This window comes from Eumetopias jubatus, unplaced genomic scaffold (assembly GCF_037043125.1).
Source record: "Eumetopias jubatus isolate StellerSeaLion01/CBP00866 unplaced genomic scaffold, mEumJub1_p1.0 scaffold_16, whole genome shotgun sequence".
NCBI lineage: Eukaryota > Metazoa > Chordata > Mammalia > Carnivora > Otariidae > Eumetopias > Eumetopias jubatus.
In genome coordinates, this window is record NW_028274822.1 from 702,810 (window position 1) to 715,026 (window position 12,217).

At 58.1% G+C, this 12,217-nt stretch overlaps 1 protein-coding gene across 2 annotated transcripts in view; it reads right to left on the bottom strand.

The window, feature by feature from the left end:
- NFATC1 (nuclear factor of activated T cells 1) overlaps window positions 1-12,217 on the bottom strand; it is a 106,599-nt gene that overhangs the window by 75,216 nt on the left and 19,166 nt on the right. For both annotated transcript variants that reach the window (XM_028095633.2, XM_088019639.1), the window contains exon 3: window positions 3,843-4,002. In XM_028095633.2, coding sequence (XP_027951434.1) covers window positions 3,843-4,002 — 160 coding nt within the window. The remainder of the gene's footprint in view (window positions 1-3,842; window positions 4,003-12,217) is intronic.

Below are 12,217 nucleotides of genomic sequence, written 5' to 3' on the forward strand. Positions count from 1 at the left end.
CGGGGAGCTGAACTGACAGTACAAATTACAGACCTGAAATGCTGTTTCCAACTTCTCGAGACTTTCCCTGGGTTTCCTGTTTCAGTGACCTATTAATTATTCACACAGACCCAGCCTCCTGTGTGGTGGGCTAGATGCTATCGAGCAGTTATTTTGGTAACTCAGTAAACAGAGCTTCATTCTTTGACCCCTGGGTCAGAGGTCAGTGATGTCTCCCAGGTCACTCCGTGGGCCCCTGGGAGGGCAGGTGGGAACAGGGGACCCTGCCCTGTGGACTCTGGGACACCAGGCACCACGCAGAGGGCGGTGAGGGCGGGCGCCGGGGGCCGTGGAGAAACAAACCGGGAAACCGGAACCAGCAGACCGAGGGCCTTTGGCAAACCAGTTAGCCCCCGTGAGAAGACCCCTCAGTCATGAGGTTCTGGTTTATCAGCAGCAACCCTGGAGGAAGACCAGCCTTCCTGCACCCCCTGTTAAGGTGAATCCCACGGCAGGCCCTCCCCAGACCAAAGGCAGACGATGGCCTCCCACCTCACCCAGGACCCAGGGACCAGGCCTCTGAGAACCCGGGAGGCCTTGCTCCCATGCACACAGAGGTGCCGGCCCCTCTGAGGGTCGCAGACTGACCTCCCGGGCTTGGGATGACAAGCGGGGCAGAGGGTGGGTGGCCTGGGAGGGCCCAGAAGCACCGGCGGCCATCGTCCTTCACGACTGGCGGTATGAACGCGGGAGCTCAGGAGAAACAGAACACAGGCCACGGGGTCCTACGCTGGGTCCTGCAACGTGGGGCAGGCTGCACGTGGAAAGGAGGGAGAGACCAGAACGACGCAGAAGGCCCTTCCCACCCTCCAGTCCTGCTCTGACTGAGCCTGAGAAGAACGCCCCACGTGTCACCGCACGTCCCAGATGCAGAGCAGGGGGGCTGGCGTGCCGGGTAGCTCCTTCCTGCGGTCACTGACACTCCAGAAAGGGAGCAGGTCCTCCTTCTGGGGCCGGGCTGGGGCACTTTCATTCTGCAGAAAATGACTTTGATTTGATGGAGACACCTGGAATTGAAAGTCTGGTGAACAGTGGCAGGTGCGGTGGGGTCAGCGGGTTTTTATCAGGCTCCCTGGGGCCCTTGGTGCACGTGACCGCTTTCGTCTGAGCGCTAATAGTCTGTCCCGGGCCAGAGCCCATGTCCCGCAGACCCACCGGCCACAGCACAGCTCATGGGGTGCATGGCTGCCCCAGGAACTGCCCGCGGCGTGGCCTGGCCTCTGCAGAGAGAGGAGCGGGCGTGGTGCTGGAGCCCCGTGTCAGAGGATCTGCTAAAAACTCAGCACAGAATAAACCCTTGTGGTTAGCGTGCTTTCGCGGCAACTGAAAGACTTTTCTATTTTCATTTGTTTTAAAACAGTGCGCAATTTCTATTTTTATCCAACTTGTGGCCCGCCAACTGAAAAAGAAAACAAACCCCCAAAACCCCCTCTTTGTAACTGCTTACCTCACACTTGCATAGAAATAAATTCACTCTGCCACAGATCTACCAGAAAATGCTAAATTACTAATTTCTCACCCATGAGAAGTGCTGACAACACCTGACATTTTCTGTTGAGCACCATTTACGTTTTGCATTTCACTTGTAAGGCTGGGGGGGGGGGGTGGTGTTCATCCCGTTTAAACCCACAACCAGCCTCTTGCATTTGCCCTCACTTCGTCTGAAATAATCTGTAAGATATTTTAAATACTGTTTCAAGTTTTGCTAATTTCTCCAAAACGTCTCAATTCTCTCTGTAACGTCTACACAGGTAGATGAACACACCCTGAGGCCCTGGGGGTGGGGGTCCTGGTGAGGGGTGAATGACAAAGGCAGGTGCCAGGGCTGCCTTCTGTCATCCTCCAGGAGCCCTCAATTGCTGGAGCCGAGAGGTGGTCCCCAATGAGCCCTGTGCTTTGCATTTCAACACAAAAGGTATTAATGTTTATAGGCGCCCCCGCCCCCTTGGCAGGACCTGTGCCCCTTGCTGCTATAATTTTGAGAAATGGGGCCAATTGGCCATTATTCTTCTGCTGCCCGATTCCCTCTTCTCCCGGAGCTGCTTTATTTCCTCGGCCTTGAAACACCCTCTTCCGTCTGTGGCAGGGCATCTAGTCCCACGCGGTAGCAGCGGGAAAGCGAGTTAAGTGTCTCTAGTTACAGAGCCCGGCTGATGCAGCGTAGCTGGACCTTCACCCGCTGGGAAGGCGGGGGCCGAAAACGTCTAGCAGGCTGCCACATGCTGTCGAGTCGCGCAGCCACGCACGTAGGCACTAACTGGCGGCAGGCACGCGGCCACAACACTGCCCGCACCGTCCCACCAACGCCATGCTGCCGTCGCCTGGGCGGACAGCCTCTCTCTCTGGGGCGCCGTCCCTGACAGGATTTCTATTTTTCTAAATGGCATAAAATAAAAACATGGGCGCCCTGCTGAGCACCCTTCTGACCGGCCTCATCCCCCAATGACGGAGTTGGGGCCCATGGGGGGAGACATGTGCCCCATCCACCGCCTGGAGCTCTGGGCAGGAGAGCGACCCATCCACACACGGCCACCCGAGTCCCGCCAATGGGCTGGGCAGGGGGGTCAACGCTTGTCGGGTAACATCTGACAAAAGTCCACTGGCGCCCATGCAGCAGCCAACCTCCACGCCCACACGTCCTCCCGGGGGTGAAGGGTGACGCCTGCATCACAGCGACCGAGGTGCCCCGAGGCCACCAATGACAAACGTTCCAACTCAAAAGCCAAGTGAAACTTATTCCCCTCCAAGTGTTTGGGGTGGGAGACCAGCACCCAGAGTCACCCCAACACGTGAGCGGGAGACCCCAGCCTGGCCCTGACGGCGTGTGGCGTCTCTCCCCTGGGAACCCTGAGCTCCCTGGCACCCTGGCAGTTCCTATCCCTCCTGTGTCCTGCCTGAGGAACCCCAAAGCACGGAAAGGGACAGACGCCACGCTGGGAAGCTGATGGAACCAGCCCTCGGGCCCACCCAGGGGCTCCGGGCTCCGTGGTCTGTGTGGGCCAGAGAGTCTGTGTGTCTAGCAGGGCAGCTGACGGCCACCCCGGGCCGAGCAGAGGAGGGGAGGAGGCGGGCGTAGGCTCTGGAGAGCAAGCACCATGAAGCCTGTAGGCTGCTCTCCTCAGTTCTGACCACACTTCTCTCCTCAAAAATAAAACATCTTCGTTTCAAGGTTATATTTATTTTCTTCTAAATGTGCTATTCCAGAACACGTTAAAAAAGGAAAAACCCCCAGGTTCACGTCTCCCAAGAGGCGCAGAAGACAGCCCACCACCCACACTGCCCGCTGGCGCCACCAGGAAACTGAGGCAGACCCTCAGGGTCCTTTCCCTGCTTTCCCATCCTGTCTGAATCAAGTGTGCCTGCCCGAGGAAGACGAGGGGAGAGGCGGTGTCTGGCAGGATGAGGCAACAGCAAGGCCTCAGCCACCCCCGCGAGTCACAGGCCACGGCCCCACTGGGGGACGCGGGCCTCCTGACCACGGCCCAGTGCGCGGACTGCTCCCCGCAGTCTCTGGGACTCGCCTGAGAGGGTTCCCATTTTCACACAAAGCTCAGGGTCAATGATGGCGGCTGACTTTGAGCTGTGGAAGGAAAAGCTATGGGGCCCCCTCACTGCAGCCACCGTGCGCGTCGAGGAGAAACACGGGACTGTGTGTGCAGACGCTGCAGAGCTCAAGCACTCTGCAGGGGAGTTTTTTAAGAGAAAACGGGAGAAGCAGAGCCGGCTATTGCGCAGTGGCCGAACAAGCCCCAGCTCCCACCTCTGGGCACGGATGCGTGCCCGAGGGGAATAGACCCCGGTACCTGCACGCTGGGGTGTCCTCCGGCCGACGCCTTCACGGCCCCCCGGCTCCCCTCCGTCTCATAGTGGGCTCTGTGGTGGGGCTTGGGCTGCACCTCGATCCTCAGCTCGTAGGGTCCCGAGCGCGATGGCAGCTGCCAGTCCAGGGCGGGGAGGGACGGGCTGAAAGGGAACACACAGGGCGTCACGCACGCACGCCAAGCGACCCCTCTGACCGTGGCACCCACTCGCCACACTGGCATCAGCCTGAGAACTGCATCCCTTAGCATCTTCGGGTTAATGTCCCCTTCCGTGAGGACAGAGTAAAACCAACGGCCACGAGACTATGACAATCCGCTTCAGCCTGTCAGGTCTTCGGGACAACGTTCTGGAATAAGAGGGAAACCTCTCCCACCCACCTTAAAATATATTCCTTCTTTTGTGATGGACCAACATTAATTTACCCTCCCTCATAAGATAGGTTCCAGAACTAACTGAAGATCTTTCCAAAATCACTGAGGTAAGACCCTGACCTAAGAACCGGGAAGGCCAGTTCTAATGCCCCCGCCCCACTGACCGGCCGTGTGCAGGACTTAACAGTCTGGGCATGGCTGGCCCCTTCTGCATGGCGGTTTGCAGCGACCCCAGCCCCCCCTCAGTCCCGCGGTCTGTGCACAACACACGACACAGGACGAGCTTGTGTGATGTCACTTCTGTGAGCTGGTTTATCGTTCTGGCGCTGGCAAGGGGAAAGGAATGGTGTGTGGCAGAGACCAGCTCCTGTGGGAAGAGCCCACAGGAGCCACACCGCCCTGCCACAGCACACAGGCTTGCTGTAATTGTCCCATTTCCCCGACGAAGGAAAAGGGCCTCTGGGAGCACTCCTCAGGAGGGGGCCACGGCACCGCAGTCACTCGCCCCAGACAGAACCCAGGCGCAGGGATGCCTGACAGCGCGGCCCCTCAGAGCACCCCAGGCCCCGGCTCTGTTCCGTGTGATCTCACACACACGGTCCATCTCTGCAAAGACTGTGTAACGCTGCGGACAGAGAAAGACACGGAAGCTCAGGTCCACCCGCCTCCCAGAAAAGTAAAATGAGAGAAAGAACAGAAGGACACAGTTCCCCAAAGTTCAGGTGAAAGGCACATGCACTTGACCATGACAGAGGAAGAAATTCACGTCACTAACGTGCTCTTGGATCATTGGCAGAGTCTGCGCGCAGTGTGCGTGCAGCTTGAAGTCAGTGCAGATTCCAAAGTGCGGCAACACACAATTACAAGGACTGTTTTGGGTTGAAATTCTTCCGCATGAATTTGGCGGCTCCACACAGCTGCAAACAGTCCCTGGCTCGGAGGCGAGGTCCGAGCCTGGAGAGGTGTGGAGGCCCCACGGCCTTGGCCCACAGTCCCCACAGCAGACGCTGTGGCCTGGCCTCAGCCCCCACGCCTGGGCTTCCTGCTGAACACAACCGATGATTTCGTACTTTAAACCCACCTGTGAGTTGATGTGATTCTTTACAAAGCCACCCTCTCAATGCAATCAGGGAAACACGGGCCGTGGACCAGAAACTGCAGTCATCCACGTGCACGCGCTCGCTTGCACACACAGAAGCATCCATCTCCACACGTGGGTGTGTGCCTGTGAGCATTCTCACAGGAAAAGGGATATATTGTAAGAAATGAGATATATATGTATTTGGATACGCTGGCTTTTTTAAAATTAAAGATGTTTTCAGCATGTCAGGAAATTTTTAAAAAATGGTTGGATCACCGCATCCTGTTTGGTCCTCATTGATTCGCGCCCACTGCTGAACTTGGATAGTCGGTGCTGTCCGCTCCAGGAAGGTGAAGGTCCCGGGTGAGGTGGGGGCTGCCTTCCTGGTCGTTTCCTTAGATTCACAGCCTCCGTCCAAGAGGGCACACGCTTGAGGCTCCTGACACATGTCCAGATGGCGCCCAGAGACGCTCAGGGGAGCCCCTGGTGACCTCGCGGGCACAGGCCCGACAGGCGCTGATCCTTGCCAGCGCTTCCCACGGAAGACCTCGCTGACGCCACAGTTTCACAAACACTGACACCGAGAGCAAAATGATCCGTTAAGTATCAGTAGTGCTTCTAAACCACCTGTGAAAATCTCCACAGCGCTCCATATCCACCTTTTACCACAGACCACGTGGACCCCCCAGCCCCCAGCCTCCAGGCCCGGCCCCCGAGCCGCAGACAGCCTGCTTCTGCTCTAGCTGACTGTCAGTGTCCTTAGTGTCGTCCATTAGGGCAGACAGATTCGCCCCTCCTGGCCTGTTCAGCACCCGCGTTTTAAATGTAATGATTTCACAAGTGCTGGGACGTGGTCCTGTGAACTTCATGTGAAATACAAATTCATACAACACAGCACAGGAACAACACTCCCGTGGAGGACTATAGAGTGGGCCCAAGCTGCTTTTAATTTGAGGAGCCCAAAAGCATTTTGTCCCCAAAGACAGAGGGTCCAGGTCCAGCCACCTGGCCTGGTGCAGAGGGGGCTCTGGGAGGTCTGCAGCCACGAAGATGCATGTCCACGGAAACCCTCCCAGGAGAGACCCTGAGGAGCCCCCTGCAAATTACATGGTTTTCTTGAATTCCTGCAGGAGTTTCTTGCTTGTAACATGACGACGATGATGACGTCAACTTGTTGCTCAGCAGTGTGGACGGTTAATGAGGTGCTGAGCAGAGACCCCAGGCACCCCAATACCTAGTTCTCCCCTAGAGCCTGCCAGGGCCCAGGTGCTGACGGTGGCTAACAGGGTCAGGGATGGTGGCTGAAGGAGATCTCTCTGCAACTTTCCATGAATCTGGAATTCTTGCAAAACAAAGTTGTTTTTTTTTTAATGCTCATTCCTGCGGCACCTAGGTGGCTCAAGAAATCTCAGGGTCGTGAGATCGAGCCCCAAGTCTGGCTCTGAACTCAGTGTGGAGTATCCTTGAGATTCTCTCTCTCTCCCTCTGCCTTTGCCCCTCCCCCTCAAAAAATAATAGAATAAGTAAATTAATTAATTTTAAAAATCCTCATCCTTGTGCTTGCGAAACAGAAGTCCAAATCCTGTGCCAGTTACTATTACCATCACCCCCAGAAGAGGCCAGTGAGCTACGGTCACATGTGGGCCCCCACCTACCACCCCTGAGTCATGCTGAGTGCTTGTTGTGTGCACCCCAGTACAACGGCATCACCCCCAGCCGCTCCCCCCGCCCCCCGCCGGGAGTCCTGGGCCCTGCGGGACGGAGACAGGCCCGGCTCCCGCTCTGCCCTGCGCCAAGGACCCAGCCGACACTGCCCTGTGTGCTGGGGCGCCTCGTGTGACAGCACAAGGGAAGCGGGTCACAGTCTGCCCAGGGCCTCTCTGTGCGTGGGCGCGGCCTCCTGTGGGGAAGAAGGGGCCCCGCAGTCGCAGTCTGAATCACCCTGCTCTCAGAGCTGCCACCACCGCCCGTTTCCCACGAGAAAAGCCTTTCAACTTCTACTGAACCTGTGTTCCCTCCTCATAGGAAAAGTGTGAAAGGATTTTTTTAAATGCTTAGTTCACGGCATCTCAACACCTACATGCTGTGATCCAAAGTCAGAGAACAGCCTGAGTTCTGCCCCCATCAACCTGGCCACGGTCGCGGCCTCTGGAGCGGCCGTGACACGTCCCCCACGAGGCCCTTCCCACCTGCCGCTGCTGGCCACCTGCTTCGTGCCTCGCGCAGAGGCCCGCAGGCTCCGCCACACACCTGCGCCGTACAAAACACCCTCTTGCTTCACACCAGCGCCGACCCCCTAACAGGAGCTCGGTGACCACCCCATGGACAAAGCTGGACGCCACATGGTGTCTGTGATTCCCTCCAGCATTTCTGTGCAGGGGACCCAGCAAGCCCGGGGGCGCAACCGCTGGGAGAAATGCTGAGGTGTGGGCGACCGTCTACACTGGAGCCCGAAACCAACGTGATCTTGATGACAACTGTTGTGGACACCGCCCGGGGCTCGCAAATCGCCTCCAGACCTCACCTCAGCCCCACAGAGCAGCGGCCACTCCAGACAGCGCTCCGGGGGACCCGTGGCTAACGGGGCCAGGGCAGGACTCGGATTTAAACCGTCTCAGCAGTGGCCACTGACACCCGAGACAGACACCAGATGTCTGCCTCCCAAGGGAGGCGCACTCACCATTTTGCCGAAACATGAGGCCAGAATTCTGGCAAATGCCCAGATTCAAAACCAACTTGAGAAAACAAAGCGAATCAAAACAGGGAATACCCAGAGGACAGAAGAGCACCCCAAGTGACACCACGGGGGAAACTGCGGAAATCCAGCCCCCGGGGGGCGGACGGACCGATGGCTAACTGCCACGATTCTCAAAACGAGCCCCCAGTTTGGAAGACACACACTGCATGTGTAGGTACGATGACGTGATGTCTAGGCTGCGCCGCGGGACGGCCCTGGGGGATGGCGGCAGACAAGTGCCCGTGAGTCAGGGGACCCCGTTATGAGTGTTGCCTACAGTTTTATGTAGTAGTAAGCAGAGCGTGGTTCTCGCGGGCAAGATGGGGCGCGCTCCCGTGGCCGCTGTGGTCGTCAGGGCCGGGGGTAGCCATGGCTCGCTCTTCCCTTTGTTTACCTGCAGTTTAAACGTCTACAGTAGAGAATGCTACTTGGAGAACTGAAAACACAGCCAGCTTTCCAAGGTTCAGCTTTCTCTTGCTCCTCGCCGGCCCGGTGAGGCACCCACTCTGGAAAGCACTTGAGCGGCGGCGTCTGAGGGCCCTTCTGCGATTCCCTGGGAGGCCACGTCCACGATGTCTGAAACCAGATTTTCCACATGAGCCGCAGCTGGGTCCAGGAGGAAGCTTCCCTGTTGTGGCCGGAGCCCAGATGTGAGGCGAGTCTTTGGCTTCTATGGTTTAGGGTAAAACCCCCTCACTTCTGAAGTTTCCAGACCTTCGAGCCCACACAGACATATCACTCAGAGGAAAGCTTATAAAGGCTTTTATGAGTCCTGTTTTCCTAAAGTAGCTGAGGCTGTAAACTCTGAACTTGGCAGGACTCAGACCCGCCCAAAGGAAGGACAATCAAAACCCAAGGAAAGCGATATTATCGAAGGAACACCACACATTTTCTCAGGGTTGGTGGCCAAAGGCCTCCCCACGGCCCGTTGTTTGTTTTGGTTTCCCTCTCATTTTGAAAAGGGGTTATCGCGGGGGCTCTCAGGCCCTTAGGCAGGGGCTCTGGGCACAGAGGCTGCAGGGCAGGGGTGTGTCTGGACCACACAGGAGCGCGGCCCAGGCCCGCCCACCTCCAACCCCAGCTCTGGGCAGAGAGAGCTCTTCCCACACACGGGAGGTCAACCTTCCTGGAGCCCGGCTCCGAGTCCCGTCCGGAGTGGGACGAATCCTTGGCCGAAGATCCACCAGTGGTTCCCAGGGTCCCGCAGGGCCCGCCGTCCATGGGGGCCTCTCCCGCCTTCCCACAGAGTGCCCCCGAGGGAGGAGCCGGCCTTCCCTTCAGTGAAGAGTCTGCAGGGACGGGAGTGGGGAGCAGACCTCGTGTAGGACTTCACTCCCAGGAGCCCTGGAGACTCTGGGGCCCTCGGGGCTGTCACCTCCCTCACCACCTCCTCTGCTCTGCCACCGAAGGTGACACTGAGCAGGACCTGGGGACGGGGGCCGCAGCAGGGAGGACGGCGGCCGGGAGGAGGCAGGAAAGGGCACAGGGAGGCCAGGGAGGCCATGCTCTGCAGGCTGCGGAGTGAGCAGCGGGGAGAGGCCGGGCAGCCGTCTGCCCCCACCCCGGCCCTCCCCTGCGCCCAGCAACCTGTCCTGTGACCCAGGACCCCTCCAGGAGGCCTGTCCCCAGAGACACTGCCTCTTTGGCCCTGACCTGCCCCCCATGGCCCCCGTGCAGGCTCAGCAGCGGGGCCTGCGCCCATCCCCCCAGCCCCCTGCTCCCGGAGGCCAAGCCAGGCCTGTGTCTGTCTAGTCAGGAGCGCAACTCAAACGCAGCCACAAACTGGGAACTCATGGAGGAAGAACAGCAAGGCCTCCACGCAGGGATTGTTTTAACTGATGATTCGGTAAACCCCCAGCGTTCTTTGCTTTCAGGGGCCCCACCTCTCGGGTGTGGGGACCTCCAAGGAGGCAGCGGCCTCCTTCCAGCTCCGGGACCCCCGAGGCATCCTTGCTCTGCACCCCTACTTGCACTCCTCCGAGCCTCCCTGCGCCCCAGACCCATGTCCCGACTGCACGTACTGCCCTGCACTCAGATGGGCAGGGGTGGGCTTCCCGTCCGCGCCTGGGGGCCGCATTTGTGCGGAGCCCACCGCCAGCCCGCTGCCCTCCAGAGAAGCACAGACCTGTCCTCACCACACAGAACTAATAATGCCAGATGTTCCCTACAGTTCAACTGGGCGGGGCGGCTCAGGGAGGCAGCAAGGAGCTTTTGTCCAGAAATCCAGACTCAGACGGAAAACCACCGAGAGGGGGCCGCTCACGCTGGTGGGGGCTCCATCTTCACCCAAGAGAAGGTAACGCTGCGTTCCTAGCTTGTTCACACCTCAGTGCGCTCCAGCCCTTCGGGAACTGTGTAGACACGGCAGAGCGCCGCGGGCGCAGGGCGTGATAGAGCGGGATGGCGGGTATAGGGCTTGTGGGAGACAGGGCTCTGGCCATCCCTGCCCTGTGCCACCAGCCCTCACCTCATGGGGGGCAGATGCCTGCACACCCCGACCGTCCTCCCGGGCCCCAAGCGCTGCCTTTCATCATCACTGGGATGAGCTTCTAGAATACCACTACCTTTGTGCAGATACCACCTGCCAAATTGCTTACAGAAACCAAGAAATCCAGAATCTCCAAGTTCACGTAGAATGGGGCACAAAGAAGACACAAAGCCGACTCTCGAACCAGGCAGGTTCTGCCTGCAGAAGACGCTGGGCTCTGAGACCACGGGAATCAGGGCCTGTGCTGGCGGCCTGTCATTCCAACCAGGGCCTCGAGCTCCTCACCCATGAGGCACACACTGCCTCCAACGGCACTGAGCTCTTTGGCCCCCAAGCCCAGGCCCTGGTGCTCACCCCTGACAGCCCTGCAGGGCTCTGGGCTCAGGTGGGAGCAGGGCACCCATCACAGCGACCTGTGCCACAGACAGCCATAGTCACTGTGGACAGTGACGCCAGGAGAAAATCGGTCATTTCCCTGCAGCATGAGGACCCTCTGCGCACGACCACACCCCATGTCATCACTTCAACCTACAAGCAGCCTGTGCACCAGAGAAAGGGCTGGACTGTCCCCTCAAAAGGCCTACTGAGCCACCATCAGATAAAGATGCACAGCCGCCAAACCTCCACCAACATCAAGCACGTGGGAAACACTGTGCACAATTCCCTGCTTCTCTACTCCGTGTGTGGTTCTGAGTTCCAAAGGAGAAACTGCTCCTCACACCCCGGGCTGGCGGGGTCCAGAGACTTCCTGATACCCGGGTCCTCGCAGTGCTGAGCCAAACACATCCTGGCATGTAGGGCTCGGTGCATGCACCCTCTCTGGGCTTTGTCCTCGTGCGGAAATGCACCTGCCCTACAGCCCGCCTCTCAGGAAGCATGGACCATCCGTATCAGAAGGCAGATCTGATGCAAGTTGCTTCCTTTATTGAAAACCAGCCTAATCCTGCGAGTCAAACCCCAGCTCCCAGAAGACCGTTCCAGACAATTTATAAAAAAGCAAACCCCATCATGATTTGTAAACACACTCGGTGCAAGAGCCCAAGCAACATGAGCAAGTAAGTGCCACTGCTTTGCAGGGAAGGTCTAGTCTGGAACGAGGACAGCCAGTCTCTGGACTCGGTGTTAATCTCTGGGGCAGACGCTTGGCTATGCACACTCGGCACTGGGGGCGGTGCACGACCCTCTAACACACACTTTCCTCAGAGGAAAACGTCTGAGCAGAAATCATTTCTGATTTGTCTGTGGTCACGGACACCTGGTGTCACCAGATGCTTCCTCCCCGCCAGGGCTCCTCACAGTTTGGGAAATCTCAGTACTAGGGACACAAAAGGCCCCTGGGGACGTGACGCCCGAGCGCAGCCCAGCCCCTGGCCCATGGGATGGACGCAGGCGGGATGAGGCCAGGCACGGGTCAGACTTGGGGCAGTAACTCCTGCACTCAGATTGGTCTATGAAATGAGCCACGTTTCAGATCTCAGTGGTTTGACTTTAAAATCTGAGCGTAGAGCCATAAAGACTCAGATTATTTATCTTCTCCAGGAACACACGAGTACTTGAGTTCCTTTCTCCTTTTCATGGCTAATAATAGACACTCACAACATCACATCAAAAGGAGAAATGAGGGCCACATCCTGCACACACATCCTGGGAAAAGCACCGGAGAGGTCGATCAGAAACCT